Below are 24,893 nucleotides of genomic sequence, written 5' to 3'. Positions count from 1 at the left end.
CCCCGACAACCACAACTGAGCCCAAAGTTTCTGTTGCTAAGCAAGATAGTGGTTAAGTGAATTTTGCCCCATTTTACAACCTTTCTTGTTTCAGTTCTTAAGTGAATCACTGCAGTTGTTAAGTTAGTAACACGATTTTTAATTGAATCTGCCTTCCCCATTGACTTTGCTTGTCAGAAAGTCACAAAGAGTGATCTCATGACCCCGGAACACTGCAAAGGTCATAAATATGAGTTAGTTGACAAGTACCCTAATTTAGTTCACATGACCACGGGGATGGTGCAACGGTCATAAGTGTGAAAAATGGTCACATGTCACTTTTTCCAGTGCCATTGTAACTTCAAATGGTCACTGAATGAACTGTAAGTCAAGGACTAACTGTACTTGATGGATAGGTTATATGCCCAGATTAATCCGTTTTCCTTCCTTTTGGTTTGCTTGTTACTGTTTATTTTTGATGTTCTTCCATTGCTTATTTTTGTTGTTTTTGTATTTTTTGGAGTTATTTAAAAATGTGTATTTTTTTTAAAAAAAGCTTGCAATAAAATAAAATTTAAAAATGCAAGAAACTGTGCTGGTTATCCCGGTAAGCTTAGAGGTGTGTATGCATTCTGTTGCTTAATTTTGTGAACAGTTGATGCCGTCCTTAGTATATCTTAGTGCAATGACATCTTTGAAATTGCTGGTTTATCATGTTTGCTGCAGTATTTCTGTGACTTTGCATTTTTTAAAAAAGTTGTGGTGCTGAGGAAGAGTTTATGGACAATATGATTACTCTTTTCTTCTGAGTATTGATGATGTAAATAAAATTTATATTTAGGATGTAAAATGGGAGCCAGGCGGAATTGCAGAATAGAGCTTCTGCTCTTGCCTTTCCCGTCCTGCTCTTTCTCCCTTCCTCATTGTGCCAGGGAAACTGTAGTTATTTTTTATTTTTGGCAGTCAGTCAGGAAAAAGGTTAAATTTGCAAGTGAACCTTTATGTACTGGGATGGAGAGAAATTCACCATTTCCTGACTCCTGTAAGGTTCAGCGTACTATAGACAATATAGAAGAGGTTTATTTTAAAACTGGATTAAAATTTATTTAATACTTTCTGCTAGAATGTTGTCCTGCCCTGAATGAAGGAAATTGATTTAAAGATTTGTGTTCTGTGTCAGAGTTCAATAACACAGAGCCAGTTTATAATTCCTCTCAGTGGGAATTATACTTCCAGGACAAACTGTTGTTCCAATTTTGGGGAACGCCAGGACTAAGGCTGCCAGATTTCAGCTGCAAAAATTGGGACGACCACAGGTATCAAAAAACAAGAGTTTTCTATTTTCATTATGTTTTTGCTGCTGTCAAAAGGGCCAGATTTTTGAAGGCCAGGAGGCTTGTTCTGAATTCAACCATTTCCCATGTCCAAAAGAGACCTCCAAATTATATTTGGCACCAAAAGTTAACAATATAGTGTCTCACTTTGTGCACACCTCTTATGCTACTACTAGACACACCCTTCCAAACTAAAAAGCCAAAATAGAAGAATGTGGGATATTCCTGTTACAACAATAACAATAATAATAGAGTTGGAGGGTACCTTGGAGGTCTTCTAGTCCAACCCACTGCTGAGGTAGGAAACCTATAACATTTCAGACAAATGGTTGTCCAATATCTTCTTAAAAACTTCCAGTGTTGGATCATTCACAACCTCTGGAGGCAGGTTGTTCACTTCTGAGGCAGGTTATTCTGCCTCCAGACATAAACAACCTGTTCATTTCTGTTTGTAGCCACTTTCTGTTATTCTTTTTCCTATGCAGCATATTTTTGGTTATTACTTTATATTTGCCATATACTGTATTGTATATTCCCCTTACAAAATAAATATGTCATCTAAAGTTTGATTGAAACTCCTATCCCATTGAGTTAACATGTGCAAGCGGACCAGGGCAATATCTCTTGACTGCAAAATCATTTGATCCTCTGATGGTCATGTGTTGTCCACAACTATTGTGGAATTAGGAACTCTTGTTACATAGAACATATATGAGAAACTGTTCATGTATAGGTTTCACCTGGCAGACTATTCATATTTGCTGAAGGGATGGTATCACATGTGATTTTTCAAAATAAAGTCTGGAGAAAGAGTTTTTGTCCGATTCTTATTCTTATGAAAGTCCATGGAGGAATATAAGGTATGGGCTATAATTTGAAATAAGTGCCCAGAAAATTTAAAAAAAAAACTTAAGCAAAATTTTATTTACAGTAACTATTTTTTACAGCACCATTTGTGTTGGGCTGTTTTATATAAAAACCTCTAAATACAGTGAGATGCTAGTCCCCAGCTCAGCTTTTCAGAGGCATTCCATCCTTCAAAAGGCCAGAAAAGCAGTTGTGAATATGTGAATTTATATATTTTCACAACAGATAGTGAATTGCTTGTGGCTGGTTTCAACCTGGTTTTGGAACAAAGTTATTAAGAACTTGTGCTGATGAAGCAACTGCAGCATTTCCCTATCCATGTTTTTAGGAAACATTGAACTTGAGGATATGTAATTCTTTTAGACTATACTGGACCCTGTAACCCATTAAGTCATCCTTTGAAAGAAAGGTAGTATAGTCTGAGTGAACAGAATTAAGTTTAATTTTAGACTGATCATAGTTTTCTTTGCACATATATAGTCTAAGAAGACTATATATGTGATAAAATGTAATTTTATATACATAAATAATATATATAATATGCAATTTTAATGCAAATAAACATTAATAAATCTATATTTATTCACCTAAATAGCTAAACAGAATGACCATGGGCTGGCAAAAAAGAAATGAGAGTGGGAGTGATTTCTGACTTCCTGCTAGCTTCCCCATTGACTTTGGGAGTGTTGGGAATCACAATCATGTGACCGTGGGCATTCTGCACAGAGACAATTTTGTGAATAAAACTGGTCTCATTATCATGTAATTTCAGTTCTACAGGAGTATTGGGTCCGAGATTTTTTTAATGCATTCTGTAGTTTGGCAGATTGTAGGTATCTTGATTTAAAAATTGATGTGGTATGATGCACCATTTGGGCTAACTTGAAGTACAAACAGAAAGATAAACACAACGAAAGTTTTAGTAGTATATAGATTTATAGTGGAATACATTATATTGGGATTTTCTTATTCCATTATTGCTGTGCTGTTCTTGTATTTGCTTGCTTTGTGCTTTATTTTATTATGGCTAGTTGCATCTGACTGAATAAATGTACAAATATAAATATTTAAATAGTAGACATTTTTGCAATTAAACATATATTAAATGTGAGAAATAAAGGGATAGGGGACTGTTCCCATAAATGTATATGCAAATTATTCATTTGCAATAGTTACAAATAAATGATACCATTGCTTAATATTAAGAACAAGAATGTATCGTGATAGTCCTGTTTAATCCTACACATTATTTTTTTATGTGTGTGTTTCAGGTAGCATAGTATACCTTGGGATGATGGTAGGAGCGTTCTTCTGGGGAGGCTTGGCAGACAAGGTGGGAAGGAGGCAGTCTCTTCTGATATGTATGTCTGTCAATGGATTCTTTGCTTTCCTTTCATCATTTGTCCAGGGCTATGGCTTCTTTCTCTTCTGTCGACTACTCTCTGGATTTGGGTAAGGTCTTCGGCTTTCTTCTATTTCTTTAAATGACGTTTGTATGCTGATCTGCTTTAAGGTGAAGTGATACTAGTGGTTATTCCCAGGTCCCTTTCAAAAGATCAAATTTGAAAGTAGGGTGCTTCAGATATTTCTACGTTCTCTTAGTCTGCACTTTTGGCTATGGTCAGCCGTATTATTCAGGTACGGCAACGTTATTTAGCTAAGGAAGAATAAAGGAGATAACTCCAACAGCGATGGCTGAAAATCCTGAGATAGATTAACCAGTTTTATTTGGTTGAAAGGTTGCTATTTATTCCTGGAGAACCTGGAGTAAGTCTCTCAGAAGTGGTCATCAGTGAGGGCCTGGAGAGAAAATGAAGGGGGAAGAGGAGCACCATGGGACAAAAATCTACCCAAAGCAGATGGCTTTGAAAAACTGAAGAAGAGTATGAGAAATCAACTGCCAGTTATTAGTAGTCTGAGCAAGAGTGTCAGTCAGTGTAATTACTCTTGACATATCTCTAAATAGGAAGTAGGAATTAAGTTTAGACACAAATGTAAATACTCTACCCATGCAATTCATTGATACATTATAGTACAAGATAGCTTTTTAACAGTAGCAAGAAACAACTTTTTACCAGTACCAAGGTAACAACTTATTATATCAAACTTTTATGATATCAAAGGATTGTATCAAAAATTTATCAATTTAGATGTATTTAGTTCATTCCTATCAATTGACTTAAATGATAAAGCTCAGTTGCTAATATTCATGTAAGACCATATCCCCCACTTCTTCAAACAGCCTTGCCCTTTTAAATATTCTAAAATTTATATAACTTTACAATATAGGACACTGGGTTATCCTCCCAGAGATATGCAAGGCTTCCATTTTTGTTGGTTTCAGAAGTTTTGTAAGGTGCAATTTTTCTTGATACTTGTTCATACATCCACACCATTTGAAGGTGTTCATCCCAAAATGTATAGCTAAATGTTTTTGGGGAAATCCTTTCATACTCCTACATCATTCGAAGGGTGTTCATCCCAAAGTGCATAGTTAAATGTCTATGGAGATTCTCAGTCATCTAGGTCTTGGTTGTCCCAAAGATGCCTTTTCAAGAGGCAACTGGACTTCCTTGTTTTTCTTTGAAAATGTTTTGTTTCTTATCCAAGAAGCTTCCATGACCTGGATGACTGAGAATTTCCATAGACATTTAACTATGCACTTTGGGATGAACACCCTTCGAATGATGTAGGAGTATGAAAGGATTTCCCCAAAAATTGCAGACTACAGGAACCATTTGTGGTTCAGTTTGAGATGCAGACAATATAGATTCATCCCAAACAGCCTGTGCCTGTGTTCAACAGTGAAGGGACACAGGGCAGAAAACATCCTGCAGAAAGCACAGCTCCACAACACAGTCATTTCAGCAGTTCCAAGAAGGCTCCACCCCCATTTGCACTACTCAGGTGACCCTGAGGACACAGACAAATCTCCAAGTGGCCTCAACAACTCTCTAAAAGAATGCAAATGACCAGCTATCCTCAAGAAATATAAATCTTTCCATTCCCCACCATCCAGTCAAAGCTGAAGAAGCTTCTTGGATGAGAAGTGAAATGTCTTCAAAGAAAAACAAGAAAGACCAGTTGCCTTTGAAAAAGCACCTTTGGGACCACCATGACCTGGATGATTGAGAACCTACATAGACAACCATCTTTGTGCCATCTTTGGATTGTGCAAGTGTAAACTCTGATCCAGAGAGACTGAGCCCTTAAAAAATCCCAATTCTTTATGTGATATTGTAGAATACTGTGTCAAAGATTTATCCATTTGAATATACATATTTAATTTATTCCAACTAGCTGGCCTTAATGATAATGCTGATTTACTAGGATTTTAAGTTACATTCTAAAAAAAGGTACAGAATTCTATAGATTCACTTCTAAGGAAATGTTCTATGAAATAAATCTTGAAACTTGGGAGTTTATAAAGATATCATGTTTTTTTATCACATGTAATTTATTTTTTTTATTTTTATTTTAATTCCATTTATATCCCGCCCTTCTCCAAAGACTCAGGGCGGCTTACAAGCTTAGCAGTAGCCTTCATTCTATGTATATGCCTGCTTATTAGGGCTTTCACACACACCCCCAAGCAGCATTATTACAAAGTCAGCTTAATTGCCCCCAACAATCTGGGAAAGTTTATATGGGAATGGAAAGTTTATATGGGCATGCTTACATATTATCTGTTTTACTGTATTCCTTTGAATGACTTCAAGGTATGCAAAATATTATGAATTTGAAACAATCTGACCTATCTTTGAATTGCTGTTTCAAGCCTGGGCAAGGGATGTTTTTAAGATGGCCCAATCTAAAACAGTTTGTTTTGATTTTGGATCAATCCCGATATATTCTTTTAGGTTAGAACATTTTATACCCCAGTAATTTTCACTGTTATGCATGTTTGCTATACTTCAGTTCTTCAAGATATTATACCTATATCTTGGTACATATCATTAAATGCTTATGTCAAGTCTGTGCTTTATTGTCTATTGTCCATGTGTTTGATTGCTTGAGGTGCACGACCTGAATCATTGCCAGCTCTCAATAATAATTGTTCATTTAGTTATAATTTAATTTTAAATGGTTGATTTTTGTTATGTTACTGTATTTTTTGTTATAAATTGATTCGGAATTTTAAATGAAATTAAAAGTAGCATAAAATTAATAAATAATAAAATATAAATATTTTTAGTATATTTTGTAATTGACTCAATAAATTCATTAGTGTATTTGTTAAATTTTAAGCTCTTTCAGGAGCGTAATGTAATATGCATAGCATTCTTTCCTCCAATTATTTCTCCATGGCATCTCAGTAGCATTGCAGGAGATCTCTTTTCCAGCTGCAGTGGGACCTAATATTAGTTTAAGCTGAAGAGAGCCAAATTTACAGTTATGAAATGTCCTCCATAAGGAGACCTCAGAGACAAAAATTGTGCCATTAAATATTTGTCTCTTTGTCCTTTGCACCATTTCCTAGATGGATATTGCCTTTCTGAATTAAATAGTTGCCTTTGAATCTCCAGTTTGTTGCAAATAGGAAATGATGGGAGAAGATTTCAGCAAAAAAGACACTGGAAAATCCCATTTCCAAAGCATGATGCTGCTTACATTTCTCTGAATCTGAACAGTGACTCATGTGTGATAATCTTTTATGTGAAAATTGTTAAAGTTTCTAAACATTAAATAGCAAGACTTTTCAGTATTTAACAGTTACATAAAGTATTTCAGTATGTGGTGATGTTGCCTCAGATGTCTCCTTAAGCACCAACATCAGCATTAAGAGCTTATGATAATCAAAGCTAAATTTCAAACATATTGAACAGCTTATGTAAAATGGGAGCTTATCATTGTTTAGGGTTGATAATGATATTTGAAATACCATATGTACCATATAACAATTCCCAAATATCCACTATCTAAGCCAGGGGTGTCAAACTGCCGGCCCGTGGGCCGGACGCGTCGCAACAAAACCGCGCCCACCCCATTGCTGGCAATGGGGAAAAAGCTCCGATACGCAATGTCGTGAGTTTGACATGTCTGATCTAAGCCATCAAAAATATCATTAAAATGTGTATTACTCATAAAAATGAATATTTGTAGCTCATGGTTGAACTGTGAGGTCCTCTCTGAGCTTCATTGTTTTCTTGAACTACCAAGAATAACCAAGCTGAGAAAACACTGAGGACCTCCATATGTATGGCTCGCTTTGATTATTCAATACAGTTGATTTTAAAAAATCTTTACTACTGCATTATTTATTTCACCCTATATTTAAGGTCTGTTTACAAAGACTGAAATAGCAGTTATTAGCTAATATTGTTTGAAATACAAAAGACTGTACCTCATATACTACAAATAAAAGACATTTTAAGAGAATTTTAAACCAATTTTGGGTGACCTTTTCACATTCCTCCATTGCATCATTAGTATCCCTGATCAACATGGACATGTTTCTTCCACGTCCTCAGCTCTGTCCACGTGCATTTATATACTTTCTTCTTCCTGTTACTTCAGGGAAATCAAGGAATGTTTCTATCTCTCCCTTTGATATCTGACCCTTTGGCTCTGTGTCAGGTGCCATCCAAGGATGTGTGCAGGCTTTCAAAATAGTCAAGATAATAGCCCAAAAGGCCCACTTGAAGCATTGTTTGCTTTCTTTGTGCAATATTTTTTGACCACACCCTACTGATGCTCTGCATCCTTCCATATCAGTAATGCCTGGAAAACATGCAGTCCCATCACCCTTGAAAATTGGCCCATAGCAGTTTGTTATGCCTTTTGGTGATGAGCAAATCCATCAGAGTCTTTGCTTTGTTGGAGAAAAAAAAGCACTAAATAAATAAAAGCAGGCTGGGAGAATTTACATTCTTTTCCATCTCAGATTACAATAAAGCCAAGGAAAAGCTTGGGGAGCCAGCTTGCTTGTATTTCTTCAGAGCTGTGCCTGGATAATGTTCAGCAATACAGTGACTTATAGCACACAGGCTTTCCTTAATCAACATTTCTTTGATGTAAATAAGTAATTGATTTATTTGTCAAGATTCCCAGAACTCTATTGCTTTCAGCATTCTTTTCCTCAAAATAATGCAGAGCTTCTACAGACTTTTTGTTCCTGTTATTCCTCTTTTTTTTAGGATTGGAGGAGCTGTTCCAGTTGTATTTTCATATTTTGCTGAAGTACTTGCTCGAGAGAAACGTGGTGAACATTTAAGTTGGCTTTGTATGTTTTGGATGATTGGAGGTATCTACGCATCTGCCATGGCCTGGGCAATCATTCCTCATTATGGTGAGAAATGCAGGATTATTTTCTATAACTTCTATTGCCATTGTACATAAGCACTAAATGAGTTTAAATTGCAATTGTTCTTCCATTGACATTTTCATGATTTTCGCGATGGAATTTATTTATTTATTTATTTAGATTTATATACCGCCCTTTCCCGAAGGACTCAGGGCGGTTTACAGGGTATTTAAAAGAAAATCAATACAAAAGTTAAAACAAAAGTTAAAATTTGTTTAATCAGCAAATATATGTACATAGAGTTCTTGACAATATGCATGTGTATGTTTTTAATTTCAGTTTAATATAATTCTGTTAACAGAAGCCATTGTCTGCAGTTACAGATCTATGTGAAGTAAATACATAAGCATGGGACTTTATTTGGCCCTTATCCCAAGATGTCCAAACAAAGACATTGTTCTTTGGGTGGCAATTTCATGTGGGAAAATCTGCATGATCTAAAATCCCAGTAGTATATGCAGGAATGCACAACCCTAGAATAATAGAGGGGGGAAAGTTTTGTTTTATAATTATAATAGCACTTTTTAAAATTCCATATACAAATTTCACCATTATGTTTTGGGAGCTGACAGACCTGTTCTCCCTTGTGCTGCAGAAAACTACTGAAATTTATTAATAGAATGATACACAATGAAGGCAAAATCATGAGGTCATGGCTAGAGCAGAGGTTATTGGGGCACGCAGGTGTCACAGTTAGACCCAAATATGAAAAGGCTCTTAAGCCAGCTGGGTGCCTTAGGCCACTTACTCTCACTCAGTCCAACTCACCTCACAGGGTTGTTGTTGTTGTGGGGAAAAAATAAGAGCGGGACAGATATGTCTGCTGTCTTGAGTTGTGCATAAAAATAATAAAGGCACGATATAAATTAAATAAGTAAACCTTTATTAAAATTTGGGAAAACATGAAACTAAGCTTACTCAGCTCAGAATTTGACATTTCTTCTTCTTTTGCTGGGAACAACTGCAAGCTTGACAGATTCCCCGAATTGATTGGCATAAACACAAATGTTGATTTGGCACGCTGCTATTCAAATTTTATTTAATATCAGTTCAACAGCTTATTCACAAACATGCCCAATATTGTTCATGCATGTTAAAAATAAGCCAATACACAAAACAGTTGCCCCTAATTATTTCATTATTAGTTTAAACAGCATTTCCTCTTCTCTTTGTCTTTCCAACTCTGCCTACCAAAGAATTGTTTTGTCAACAACTTGTCGCTAAGATGAAAAACAAGTGCAGTCTCGGAGTTATAAGTTTTTTCCCCCAAGCAAAGCAAAATCTGATGTTGGTTAGTCATCAGTTGCACTAAGACTTATCCAACCATTTCCACCTTTTGTATCTGCGAAAATAGGACAAATACTTATTTTTTTCTCCAGAGGATTTTAGAGGATATGCTTACAATTCTCCCATAACATATATGTTCCTAACTGAAAATATACATGATTGCATCAAATCCAAATCTAGTTTTTAAAAAGGAAGTTATTACAGTATTTTTTTTAAAAAATATTTGTTTTGCTGATAATCTATAGATAGTCCTACACTTATATCAACTATTGGGACTGGAGCTTCCATAGGTAAGCAGTGCGATCATTAAATGAATCATCTTGTGCACACGCCCAATTTTACAACTTTTGCAGAGGTTATTATGGATTAAGTAACAATCATGTAATTGTTTAGTGAATCAGGCTTCTCCTACCATAGTTCTCCAAAAACAACACCGAGTCTTATATTAATTTTTGCTCCAAAAGACACATAGGGCTTATTTTCAGGTGATGTCTTATTTTTTTACATCTATTGGTACAACAGACATGTCAAGCACAAGGCCTGCACCCAGGGCTGCAAACCCCATGAAGTGCAGATGAGTCCAAGCGCTGATAGGTTGGCCCTCCAAGCAGCAGGCACAGGTAGAGGCATGGGGGTGAGGAATGTGATCTGACCCTCTGGATGCATTGGGCAGCCGCTTGCCCACTCCGTCCCCTCATCTGTCTTTGCTTGCCCACGGCCACGATGGGGTGGTGCTGCCACCGTGAGGTAAGGCAAGTGGTGGGGTGGAGGTGGCCTGGCTGCAGAGCTCTGAGATACATGAGTGTGGGGTGCATAGGGCAGCTCTGGGGCTGGACTTGGGCAGGAATGGGGAGGGGAGTCCAAGATGCCTGTTGGGGATGGGGGTTCCCCGCCCTTCCTGTTTGCCAGGGCTGTCAGGTAGGGTGGTGGGCAGGTGGCTTATCTCATGTGTGTGGTGGATCTGGAGGAAAAGGTTGGATGGCGGGGGCCGAGCGCTCAGGGACCGTAGCATGGTGCCACCCCTGCCTCACCTCCTGTCTCATCTTGTGGAGGCAGCAGCGGATCTGCCGGACATGTTGTGTAGCCACCTGCCCCATCGTGACCAAATTGTAGGATGGAGTGGGTGGGTGGCCACCCAGCGCATCCGGTGGGTCGGATCGCATGGCTCCCCCACACCTCTACCTCCGCCTACTGCTTGGAGAGCCTGTCTGGCAGTCACAGTGCTTGGACTCCCCTGCACTGCATGGGCTTCACACCCCAGAGCACACCAATAATATTATTTATATATATATACGGAAATGAGCACCGGCCCATAGAGTTGGAAATGACTAGCACGCATGTGTGGGGGAACCTTTACCTTTATAATTATATATTATTATTGTTATTTTATAATTCAATACGTCCCTCATGTGTTGCAATGGATGTCTGGCTGACGATCTTAACTGGGGCTTATTTTGGGGGTAAGGTTTATATTACGAGCATCTTGAAAAATCATGCTAGCGCTTATTTTCTGGTTGGGTCTTGTTGGAAGCTGGCTGGGAAATTTACAAATGGTGATCATGTGACCATGGGGATGCTGCAAAGGTTGTAAATGTGAGGACCAGTCACTTTTTTCAGTATTGTTATAATTTAAATGGTTGCTAAATAAATGGTCGTAAATTGAGAATTACCTGTAACTATTTAAATATGATTTACAGTGCTGGATACCAAGCTATTTCAGAATACTTCTGTTGGCCAATATTGTAAGATAAATATATCAAACGGGAGAGAGAAAGAAAGAATCTAAAAACAAGATTATATTGCAGCGTATTCACCAAATGACAGCTGTCATAGGCCACTCCACGTGGCCGCACTGACAGCTGTCAAAAGAATCGCGCACGCGCAGTCACATTCCACGGACTGTCAAAATCTCCCCACGCGGCCGTTTGACAGCTGTCAAACGGCCGCGCATGCGCTCCAGCCCGTAAGCTGTCAAAACAACAGAAGCTGCGAACTGTCAAAACGGCGGCAGCCAAAATGACGCATGTGTTCTGAACCAGCCTGCTACCGGCCTTGCAATAAGGCAAACCCCTGTTCAAACAGTAGAGACTGGAGAGCGTCTAAGGCTGGAAAGCGTCTGCCAAGATTTATTACTCAAATAACAGAACAAGAAACAAAAACACTGGAACTTGAATCCTCAAACGGAAGGGTTGCTTTCAGCAACCAGCCCTTCCCCAAACACTCCTTTTATTTAGAGTTCAGGGCGTGGCCTCCCTGTGCCTCCTCCCGAGGAGTCCCACAGCCTTTCTCTGTTTGGTCCTGCTCGACTGCCTCCTGCGTCGGGCGTCCTTGAACAGGGCCAGCTGTGGGTCATCATCCTCCGCACTATCGGGCTCACGCAGCTGAGAAGAGGGCCCCGGCTGGGGGCTCTGCGAAGCCTCCAAGCCATCATCAGCCGGTTCGTCTTCCACACACTCCTCCTCCCCCTCATCTGAGTCATCCGAGACATCTGAGCCGGCTGCCGGACCCACAGGCTGGCCCTGAGTCACAACAGCATGCGCCTAGACCGCACATTCTGACAGGCGCTAGCTGTCAAAGTACCGACTGCTCGGGCAGCCAGCTGACAGGATTTCCCCAGCCAACGCGCACGCGCTGTCACTGGGGAAATGTCAAAAGCTGCCAGCTGACTATTGGCACAGGGTCCCTCGGCGGGAAAACACCCACCCCTGATTCATCAAGTTGTTTTTCTGTCGCCTATATAAGGCCGTTGTAATCCCCCCCGATTTTGTCCGGGCTATGTTAAATAAACTGTTGAACTGAAGACGTCGTCTCCCTCGTCCTTGCCTACGCTAAACCAATTTAAATATGATTTACAGTGCTGGATACCAAGCTATTTCAGAATACTTCTGTTGGCCAATATTGTAAGATAAATATATCAAACGGGAGAGAGAAAGAAAGAATCTAAAAACAAGATTATATTCAGCATAGAAATAATTTTCATTCTGGCCGAGATAGATGACACATTTACATCACAACCTAGGTTCCTAATGTATTGTTTTCCTGTACTTTTCCTGTACTTTTATGTTTTTATTATTCAGAATTACTTGTTTATGATTTTAGACATTTTAACTTTTACATTATCAAATATCTGAGTTCAAAAGTTTATTTTATTTGAAAAGCCAGTTCTAATGGTCTGTGCAGCTAAGCCTACTATATTTTTGGAAGATACATTATTGGTAGCAGAAAGCCAATTGCAGTGGTCATGGCTGACTTCATTATGGAAGACAGTGAATTGTTTTAGGCAGAATACATCTCTTTGCAGGCAGTATAATAAGCTGTTTACTAAGCCAAGTACATTTTGCTTTTGAATCTTTTTAACTCTCTTTTGAATTCTATTACTACAATGTGGTAGAAGATGCAGCTTCATTTAAATAAATAGGGGTTGTTTTCAGCTTGAAAGCACACAAGGTATCTTTTAAAAGTGGATAATAATGATGGGAAACAGGATTATTGTAAAAATATTTGCATGTTAAAAATTGCTAAAAAATGTTGAAATCCAGTCATTTCCATTTACCAAAGAAGGAACGTTGCTGGTGGACCATATTTCCCCTTCTTTTTACATCCTCCTGATGCCCATTAGATTTGCGTTAGGGGTCGATGAAAGCTTCACTCTTCCCCTAAATATTCTATCTTGAATACAATGAAGACAAGATTGGTACTAAGAGTTTTGCATCTAAATGTTATAAGAGTACCATCTAGTGGCTAGTTCAGCTAACTTTTACACCTAATTGAAACCAGTATTCCTTTTCCTAGTGCAGGGGTCGGCAACCTAAAAAAGGAAAAGAGCAACCGGGAACCGGTTCCATCACAAATTAAAAAAACTGGGAGCCGCGTGCGTGTGTCCATGCACGCGCATGCGCAAAAAACGTTTTGCGCATGCGCACGCGGTTGCCATTTTTTAAAAAAGTGAGATGGAACCGGTTCCCGGTTGCCCGACGGCGACGGCCCATCTGCAAAGCTGCCGCTTTCGGCAGCTTTGCAGACGGGCCGCGGCAGCTTCCTCAAAGAGCGGCACCGCTGCCCGTTCGCCCGGAGGTACGCGCGCACCTCTCCAAAGGTTTGGGGAGGTGCGCGCGCACCTCCGGTCGTTCGGAGAGGTGCGCGCGCACCTCTCGGAACGGGCCGCGGCGTTGCTCTTTGAGGAAGCTGCCGTGGCCCATCTGCAAAGCTGCCGCTTTCGGCAGCTTTGCAGACGGGCCGCGGCAGCTTCCTCAAAGAGCGACACCGCGGCCCGTTCGTGCGGAGGTACGCACGCACCTCTCCAAAGGTTTGGGGAGGTGCGCGCGCACCTCCGCCCATTCGGGGAGGTGCGCGCACACCTCTCCAAACGGGCGGTGCCACTCTCCATTTGGAGAGGTGCGCGCGCACCGGGCGGCTGGGAGCCGCAGAAGACGGCTCAAAGAGCCGCATGCGGCTCCAGAGCCGCGGGTTGCCGACCCGTGTCCTAGTGTATATCCCCATACCCATAGTAAGAATTTATTTTTGATTTAATTTCTATAGCTGCCCATCTCAATGAGTGACTGTAGGCAGTGTATATCATAAATACAATGATATCACTAACACTACATACCTTGACTTTTCTCTGGAGTTCAAAATGGCTTATATGATGGTTTTTAATGTTACTTCTACAATGACAATCCTGCACAGATTGAGACAGTGTAATCTATTGAACTCCATGGTTGAATGGGAGTTTGAGCCAGAAACTTCTCAGTCCAACCAGGTATCATTATATCTATTAAAAAAAGTCTGGTTTAAAAAACAACAGCAAAGAATTCAAGAACAGTAGCTTTAAATGAAATCTGGGGGATAAATAATTGTGTTCTTTGATAGGTCATTCTGATGGCTGACCTACTGTAAGCTCCCTTAATTATTTGTGGCCATGGAAGAAGTTTGAAAGCTAATAATGCTTTGGACCTGGAGCTTTTCATACCTTTGGAATTCCTCACCTGAGAACCAGCTGTGGAGATTTGCAGAATGAGAAACCAACACTGGCATGGATTCTCAAGTCATGTTCCTCCTTCTGAGGTTCAGGGTTCTGGATTTGGAATGAGAAGGGAATCTGAGAAACATTATCTCAGGGACCATAACATTTTTCCCAAGGAGAAAGCCAGCTAATAAATTCCTTTAATATCCAATCAATACATCCCTTTGTATTCCCTGACTTTCTGTTATACAGGTAGTCCTTGACTTACAACCATTCATTTAGTGACCATTCAAAGTTACAGCAGCACTGAAAAAAGTGGCATGACTTTTTTTCACACTTAACAAACATTGCAGCATTTCCATATGATCGGAGTTTGATTGCTTGGCAACTGATGTATGTTTATGGTGGTTGCAATGTCTCAGGTCTTAATCCAAACTCAAATGAGTGGCTTTTTCATTGTTTTTTTTTATGTGGTTGGTGATTTTTCAGGAAAAAATACTGAGGGAAAGGGGCATAAAAAAACCATTAAAATGGCAGTTGTGACTGCATGATCAAAGTCTGCCCTCTTTATATGCATCATGAAATAATAAAAAGGGAACGAACGTGTGTGGTCATGCCTTCCATCTTGACATCTTTTACCGTCTCCCAAAACCTCTCTTTGAGGCTTTCACAAAGACCTTCTTTACTTTAAAAGTGTTGAATTCAGCCTAACTGCATGATATATTCTGATATAGCTCTCAAAAATATACATTTATGGAAAATATTCTAGAAGCCATCTTTCTGCTGCAAAACAGAAAATAAAAAACACTTCCCTTGCCCTCCCAACACACAAAAACTATTTTAGAGTTGGTTTATTCTGAAAAGAGGTTAGAAATTAAAAATGCACATTTTATTGTTTTTGGTAAAAGCAAGGCAGCCTTTCTTGGCTATAATGGGTTCTGTTTGAATAGGATGCTTCTGTGTTTTATCATTGATCTCTCTTATGCTAATATCATCCTGTAGTCTGTCATTGCAACTTGAATGATTTATTTGGTCTTTCTTGTAATCAGTAGAGTGAGAAGGTGATATTTAATGTGAAGCTGCTGCAGAGATTGAAAAAAAGCTGAAGGTTTTATTTTATGCCACAGCCCCAGAAAACTGTTCCCAACATGCACTTGGGCCTATTGTTTTAACAACCCGCCTCACCCCTTGGAACTTGCTGCTGCTTTCAAGATTAATGACTTTTGAATGCAGCATTTGCAGAGAGCAAGGGTGAAGTTTAACTTTGCAGAACTGCATTGCTGTCTGAATGAATCAGAAAAAGAACACTATATATCTTCCTGTAAGGTTACAAAGAAGGAATGGCAGATGGAAACCAAGACCACACCTCCATTTGGCAGCAGTGCAGATAAATCTATTCCAAATGACTTTTTAAATTTAGTTCTGGAAAGGAATATCTGAAATCTCATTCTTCATTTGCAACAAATCTTGGCCTCTTCAAAAAACAAAATGACATATAATAGTATAATCACTTGTATAAAGCTATAGACAATTGTATGTTTCTACATTAAAATAAATAAAATTATATTTATTTTAAAAATAGATTAGTTTGTTACTCTGTTGAACTATTAAAAAGTAAAGGATCCAAATGTTCAAGAAGGCAAAATTTTATTCCTTGCTGGTTAGTTGGGTTTTGGTAATTATATTTTAGATCTTTTTTGTAGAAAGGTAATAGTATAGGTACAGTATTAATATATATTATAAGAGAAGATGTAATTTCTTATTTTGTGTAGTTAAATGTGTTGGATCCTAGATGTAGATATGCAAAGGGTAAAATAAACCTAATGTATTAGCTGGTTCTGAATCTTATTGAAGATATTTAATACATGTAATGCAAAGGAAAAAGCTATTGCAGATCTGTACAAAATAAATACTTGGTCTATATACAAATAATAAAAAGGCAGTTCCTTTTTACAATGATCTCTTCATAATTAATATGATCACTGAAAATTGAGTGATAATTTTATAATCTTTTTAGTGCAGACTTAACTTAGAAATTTATAGCTAAATTAGATAACTGCCAGAGATAAGAAATAACTTTCTTTTCTAAGTAACTAAAGAGCAGGTACACATTAATATATCCTGCATAGTTTAGATTTTTTAAAAAGAACCATGGGGGAAAGAATAAAATGTTTTTAGTCTCAACTGACAGAAGTAATTAATAGATTTCCCAAAACGTATTGATCACAATAAACTCTGGGTCATATGAATGCTATTGCTTTTACTTAAGTGATAATAAATTACTACAAGGAAGGAAGGAAGGAAGGAAGAAGGAAGGAAGGAAGGAAGGAAGGAAGGAAGGAAGGAAGGAAGGAAGGAAGGAAGGAAGGAGAGGTAATGCTAAGAAATTATCAGAACAAAATCTTGTTAAAGTAATAGATACTACCTTTGGACATGGTGGCAGTAACGGCCTGTAGTACAGCCACAGGAGTGGAATTTTGTGGCTTTCTTCTTGAAGTACTGGCAAAGAGATAGCTAATGCCAGAAGTAATGGGGGATTACCAAGGAGAAATAGTCATTTCATTGAATTCTCAGCAGCTGTCACCAATTATAGCCAATACACTAAGTTGTATCAATAAGACTTTTCATACTCACAGCTCTGGATAAAGTAGTGACATTTTAATCACAGAATGTGACATTGGTTTTACTGTGGCATTTGACTTTTGAAAGAAGAAACAAGAATTTTCAAAGTGCATATTCTCTGGAATAGGCAGAACTTTTGTCCTGCTCTCAGAAATTATCTGGGTTTATAAGCCATGATGCCATTCTTTCAAAATATGTTGCATTTATAATACAGTGTCTTTTTCTCTTTTTTCAGGATGGAGTTTCAGCATGGGATCCGCCTATCAGTTCCACAGTTGGCGAGTGTTTGTTATAATGTGTGCCCTACCTTGTGTTTCTGCTGTGGTGGCACTAACTTTCATGCCAGAAAGTCCAAGGTTCTTGCTTGAGGTAAAATATTTACATTTCTTCAAAATGTTGAGCTTACCTGGGTCTTAATATCAACCTCAGATCCATTATTTAAATAACAAAAAAAAATCAGGCCAAGCATTTTCAGTAGGGACTTGACTTCTTTGAAGTTCTCTCTCTGGAAAATGTTATTTGTCTCTTTCTCTTTGACAGATTTAATAAAAGAAATTTATGGCTGCTTTTGTTATCATGAAATTTTATTCTAATCTTATTTGGTGAACTGTCCTGAAAAAAAAATGAATGTATTGCTGAAGATCTAAACATATTATGAAGCAATGTTCACTATAAATATTACTTTATAATATTACAATAACTGAGGTGATTTAAGACTATTACTGTAGATGCCAAATATATTCCACAATATGCCACTGAGTGAGATAGAAAAATATGCCAAAATATTTCTTTAAATGCAGATGTATTTTGAGTGTGGAAAGAGTAAATACAGATTGCTTTATCAACAACTTGCATTTTCATAATTGTTCCTGAAATTTTTAAATGTTTTCATGTCCTTAGACTGGAAAACATGATGAAGCTTGGATGATTCTCAAACAAATTCATGATACAAATATGCGAGCTCGTGGCCAACCTGAAAAAGTTTTCACAGTGCGTATTTTTTATACAAGTATACCTCACTAGTGGAAAATTAGTTGTAATTTAGGTTGGAAACTTTATCAATAGAAACCATATATTCTTCTTGAAGAAAATAATACCTTGAAGAGTATCTACAATGATTATTCACATAGATCTTGAAGATATATTTTTGTTTAAGGACATTTCTTGATCCAGTTGTTACTGGGGTCCAGATAGCCTTGATAAAATTATCTGGCCATAATTCTTAATTCTTGCAGCCCTGGGGCTGCAGCGTATTCTTTTCCCATTTTATCTATGCTCACACACAAATACGCATGTACCCTGCACCTTTTTATCCCAGCCTCCCTGAATTCGTACCACACTGCAACACCTCCCTTCCTCAACTCACACATAACCTGCACTGGGCCTCCCCCACCACTCTGCAGCAGCCCTGCACTCCTTATCTGGATCTCCCTCTGCTTTTGGCATAACAACTCATGCATCGCAACCTGGACTGCCAGGATTGCTGTCACTAAGTCATGTGGTCATGTGAATTGCACTTTATGACCTCATCGCTTAGTAGTGGAAATTCTGGTCCCAGTTGTGATCATAAGTTAACGACTTTCAGGCACAAGTAGCCAGATCCACATATGAAAGGTTCGAGTTGATTATTTTATTTTGTTCTACCTAATGTACAGGAAACTTCCAGACTGCTTGCCTTCCCTTGGGAACAACAGATAAGATTCCATGAAACTTAAAGGGGGTCAGCTTTATGTCTCTTCTGGCTGTGGAAAGACTCAAGGCTAGTTCCCCACCTGACCTCTTCTCCCTGCCTGGCTGGAATTTTCCCAATAATGAATGCCTAAAAATGTTCTTTTTTAGTGTATTGTTATATTTAATAGGGACTGTGTAGTTGCTTATTTTTCATATTGGCTATAACTCATTTTTGAAGGATATTATACAGAAATCATAACAAAATTAAAAACTGATATTCTCATATGAATTTATTTCCTTCATTCATTAAAAATATGTATTTAAAGAGCTGCAACCAACCATTTTTATAGTTTTTAAAAGCTCTACAGATAAGCCGATTGCTCTAATAATACCGCAAAATATCCGTTTCTGAAGAACCTGCACTTTCATATTCTCCTGTTCAGTTGACCTTCCATGCAAATCGTACTTCTCTTTCTTTCTCAAGAGATGGGAACTAGCCAAGGTTAGATGTTTTAATTTATAAACATACAACTTGAAGCTGTTTATCCCCTTTTAAATAAGGCTGTTAACTTTCTTCAACTGTCAAATGTTTTTGTTTCTCAAGTAGAGAATAAAACTCTCTTCTTGTGTTCTCCATAGGTTAATAGGATCAAAACACCAAAACAGATAGATGAGCTTATAGAAATAGCAAGTGACACAGGCACCTGGTATAAGAGATGCTATGTCAGAGTGCGCACAGAACTGGATAGTGTAAGTAACACAGTCTCTATAATATTATTTATATTTAAATGCAAACCGGCCTAGAGAATGTAGAGAAATTAAACATTTACCATTATTATCATGCTTAAATGAGTCAGCGTTAAAGTTAGTAAAATAGATTAAAACAACTTCTTATGCTTTTATTTTTCCCCCAAATTAAATATTCTGTGATTCCACATTTCTGTAGAGATTTTCCAGATAGTGGCACCTTATTTATTGTATTGCTTTATCCTTCCCCTTCTCCCAAAAGTTGGTGATATGTTCTCAGTTAATTTTTGTGAAATAGATTAGGCTGAGAGATAATGGCTTGTCAGAATCATTCAATAATCCATAAAGAAAAAGGTTGAAGTGGGTTCACCCATGTCCGTTTCATTACTGTCATACAGTAATGGGGCATGCTAACTAAATTTGGCAAGAATGGCTTCCATATATACTATATACATCATGCAACAAGGCAAATACAAACGCAGGCTATGGTTTCTAAAGTTTATAAATGCTATCAATCATCTGGTGTACAAAAAAAGGGGGGGGAGTGAGAGCTTAAACACTTATCTTTACTCTTTAGTAATTCTTTTCCCTTTTCCTTTTTGTTTCTTTCCTTTTAATATTTATAAATAATAATGCTGTGGAAATTTTGGGACTAAATTCGAGGAGATATACTTTTTTGATAAAGATAACTCAATATATTGGTGGAGCCTTGGTGGAGCAGTGGGCTAATGCCTCCTTAAGTAACACCAGCTGCCTGCAATTAGTGCAGGTTCTCATCCCACCAGGCTCAAGGTTGACTCAGCCTTCCATCCTTCCGAAGTAGGTAAAATGAGGACCCAGATTGTTGGGGGCAATTAAGCTGACTTTGTAATAATGCCGCTTGGGTGTGTGTGTGTGCGAAAGCCCTAATAAGCAGGCATATACATAGAATGAAGGCTACTGCTAAGCTTGTAAGCCGCCCTGAGTCTTCAGAGAAGGGCGGGATGTAAATGGAATTAAAATAAAAAATAAAAAATATTTGGTCTGGTCATTTTTTTATTAATGCTAAAGCATTAATACAGAATAAAGCCACCAAAATGGAGTATACTGAACTTTCCAGGGAAAAGTTGGTTTCTTTTGTCCAAGGCATTCTTAAATTTGCCAAAGTTTACATAATATATATAGCCCTTGTACATTACATTGGTGGACCATAATTGGTGTGGTACAGTTGCATTCCTGGGGCTTGACTTCTAAAGCTTAATTCAGAAAACTAAACTAAAAGTAAAATAATGTCTGCATTGATAATTAAAAGCATCATCTAGAGCCCTCTATCAAAATAACAATAACGCGGATGCTTTGAGTAGGTAAAGATGATAAAGGTCCCTAGTGAAAAAACGACACCCATATGTGATGGCCTGCTTCTACTTTTATGCAGGCTGGGAAATCTGTAATCTCCAGTACTCAAGTTTCAGGTGAAAGATGTTAGACCCCTATGCCTATTGATGGCATAGTAGCATTTTCTTGAGGATCCTGAAGCAATGCGACCTGTTTAACTTTCTGTGATGCTTATTCTAAAGTTTGCTTGCATTTTTCCATTTAGGTTTAAATGAAATTTTAGAAACAAATCCAGTTTTTCTTATTTCCTCACAGATTTGGTTAACGTTTAAGAGGTGTTTTACATATCCAGTCAAGGACAATACAATTAAGCTTGCAGTAGTATGGTTTACTCTTTCTTTTGGGTAAGGTTGATAAGAAATATATAAATTTTGTAATTGTAATTTGTAATTTTGTAATTGTATTACATTAACTTTGTTGCAAATTCATATTCATCCACGCGTGGTGCAATAGACTGGATGGATGTACTGCATTCACTCTGTGAAGAAAGATTCAAACAAGTTAAACATGCTGAATTGCCATATGCCAGTTAGTAGGATTTTTCTTTATTATTTTCTAACCTAGAGACCTCTCCCATTATATATTTCCTGTGAAGTAGCCATGCTAGTTTCATTCAATTTCCACAATACTAGTGTATTATATTATCAAATTATTGTCATCTTGGATTACTCCAAATCTTTTTTGAAATTGAAGAAAATAAGTCTTTGAAAAGCATAAAATTACATTTAAACACGGCATACAATAGAAATACTCTTCTTTTTTTTAAGAGGTACAATTTAATATATGCAGTAATACTGCTAGTGATTGGGCTATTTCCAAAGGATCTGTATCTTTGCATTCCTTTACTGTTACCTTTCCAGTCAGTGACATGGATACGTAAAACAATAAACTTTTTATTCTTTTATAAATTTTTTAAACTGCTATTTTTTCATTCTTTAATTTTTTTTATATTGATACAAACATTTTTATTTAAAAAAACCCCTCTGCACTGACTTAATATTTAAACATAAACCAACACGTACTCTTTTTTCCAGTCTCCAGTCCAGTCAACACCATTTTATAAATGTTCTCTATTTTTTAGGTCTACTTTTTAACCACTTGCATTAACTGAATAATAGCTCTTGCACATGGTTGTTCTGTAAAATATATTTGAAAAATGGTTGTTAAAAACAAGTTAACAACTCATTAAAATGTGATTGCTTAGATTAATGGCTTTTTCCCTATCCACATGATTTTAAAATTGAAAATAATTATAGCAAATATATTGTACACTCACAATTTCAATACAAAATGCAACTCTATAAATATTTCTAGAAAAATCAGGTAAATTGGTAGGACTGGAAAAGTTCAGAAAAGGACAACCAAAATGATCAGAACAGCTAAAACAATCTCCTGTCAGAAAGAAATAATACAGAGATTGTTTTGTTTTTTTAAAAAAGCAGAGAAAGGGGAAACATGATAGAGACCTATAAAAGTATGCTTCCTGTGAGCAAATGGAAAACACCTTCTTCTTTCAGAATCTATGCCATTTGTTTTCTTAGAACATAGTGAGGACATAAAGTGACTTTGAAAGGAGATGAGACATCCATGGAAGATTAAGGGAATGTCTACTAGTGTTGAGGCTTTGGTCATTTACAGGATCAGAAATACCGTAATACTATTTACCAGATCCTCAAGAGTATTTGTGGGAAATTGACTAAATTAGAATAGGTTTTTGGTTGAACAATCCTGGTACAGTTTTATGTGTGACTTTCAGTCAGAAGACAATGATTAAATACTACAAATCTACAAATATGCTACTCTTACAGAAACAACAAAGCAATGAAAGTCCTTTCAATCAATGCACTTCGAAAACCTGTTTTAAAATGCTTTGCATGTGCCAATTACTAAAATTACAAAATAATAATTGCAAGCTATTTATAGTAATACAAGCTGGGGACAAAAACAAAAAAGAAATTGGACACATTGTCCCTTTTCCTCTAAATGTATGATCTCCAATTTCTACTTATTTTAAGGATTCAGCATTGCTAATTTTTCTTTCTTTTTTCTTAAACCATATTAAAAATTTCAAGTATGAGACCCTTAGCATAATCTACATGCATAAGTTCTGTTTTAGAGCTTGTTGGCATTGTCTTTCTCTTCTTATTCCCACCTCTCACCCCTCATGCTGCATTCTATATCTAGTCATGACTTCACCTTCATTTTTCTATAAGTTTATGCAATTAGCTTATTTTCACTAATCATAGTTAAGATTAGCACATATGACACAATAAATAATGTTCATTTTAGATGTACATAGCAACACCATATCATACTATAATTTTTGCAGCGAGGGGGAATTTAGAAATCCGGGAAAGCTATGCATGTTCTTGTTATATCTGTATGCAGTTGGAACATTGTAAAATACTTTTTTTATCAGTATATATTGAACTCAACGCTGCATTATAATTCATTGTTGTGTCTTGTATTTCTCTTGAATGCTGAAATTACATAAATTGCTTTTATAGGTACTATGGATTGTCTGTCTGGTTTCCAGATGTCATTAAAAATCTACAAGCAGATGAATATGCCAGAAGAGGGAGGAATTTTAGCAATAAGAGGATCGTGGACTTTGATTTCAACTTTACTCTGGAAAATCAGATCCATTTTAATGGGACATTCATCAATGACAGGTTGAGAAAAATAAATCTATTTCTAAAATGATTTGCTGAGTGTGCATTCTGCCTTTCCTTTAATGAGTTCAACTTACAAAGACCTCTTTCCTTAGTACTAAAAGACCTTGACCGAATTATCATATTTTATATTTGACCACAACCAATTTGAGAGAGGTTCAAATGAAAAGACATTATGATTTGCATGTTGCCCAACAGCCCAGTTCAGGATCACCTGGTATCTCATACCAGTGTTCCATTTTATGTTTCATTTTCTTTTTTCTTTTGGAGAGATGGGTTTTAATATAGGTTAATGTTCTGCTTTTTTTATTTAGCTCACCCTTTTCATAATCATAGCTAGCTCTAACTCTCTGATCAGTAAATACTACCAAGAATTGTTTCAAATCATATTTTGGAGTAAACTTAGCTGATGATAACCATAGTCTAAAGAAAAGAAGAAACAGGGGTGACATGATAGCAGTATTCCAGTATTTGAGGGGCTGCCACAAAGAAGAGGGCGTCAAACTATTCTCCAAAGCACCAGAGGGCAGGGAAACTGACTAAAGAGAGAAGTAACCTGGAATTAAGGAGAAACTTCCTAACAATTAACAGTGGACAATTAACCAGTGGAACAGCTTGCCTTCAGAAATCATGGGCACTCCATCACTGGTGGTTTTTAAGAGACTAGACAGTCACTTGTCTGAAATGGTGTAGGTCAGGGGTGTCAAACTCAATTTCACTGAGGGCCGCATCAGCATTGCGGTTGCCCTCAAGGGGCCGGGTGGGTATGGCCAGGGTGGGCGTGGCCTACTGGGTGGGCGTGGCCAGAGTGTGTATGGCCTACTGGGTGGGCGTGGCCAGCTCTACATCGTTCGCATCAAGGGTGCCTATGGGGGCCTGGGCAGGAGTGGGACAGATCTGAGGGTCTCTGGCAGAAGGAGGGTCTCTGGGCCAAGGCAGTGGGGGCCGTTCCCTCACTGTTTCCAGGATGGCTTTGCGGGCCACATGAAGCCACTTCGCGGGCCGGATCCGGCCCCCAGGCCTTGTGTTTGACATGCCTGGTGTAGGTTCTTCTCCTGCTTGAGCAGGGGGCT

The 24,893-nt window shown here is 37.8% G+C and overlaps 1 protein-coding gene across 1 annotated transcript in view; it reads left to right on the top strand.

Moving 5' to 3' along the window:
* The window catches only part of SV2C (synaptic vesicle glycoprotein 2C), a 61,696-nt gene that overhangs the window by 23,209 nt on the left and 13,594 nt on the right, over positions 1-24,893 (top strand). Inside the window, exons 3-9 of the mRNA XM_081319741.1 lie at positions 3,452-3,632; positions 8,318-8,469; positions 17,592-17,725; positions 18,257-18,346; positions 19,667-19,777; positions 21,404-21,492; positions 23,656-23,820. Coding sequence (XP_081175867.1) covers positions 3,452-3,632; positions 8,318-8,469; positions 17,592-17,725; positions 18,257-18,346; positions 19,667-19,777; positions 21,404-21,492; positions 23,656-23,820 — 922 coding nt within the window. The remainder of the gene's footprint in view (positions 1-3,451; positions 3,633-8,317; positions 8,470-17,591; positions 17,726-18,256; positions 18,347-19,666; positions 19,778-21,403; positions 21,493-23,655; positions 23,821-24,893) is intronic.

The sequence above is a fragment of the Vipera berus genome (assembly GCF_964194415.1).
Source record: "Vipera berus genome assembly, chromosome: 2".
Classification (NCBI taxonomy): Eukaryota; Metazoa; Chordata; class Lepidosauria; order Squamata; family Viperidae; genus Vipera; species Vipera berus.
This window is presented reverse-complemented; position numbering and strand designations above follow the sequence as displayed.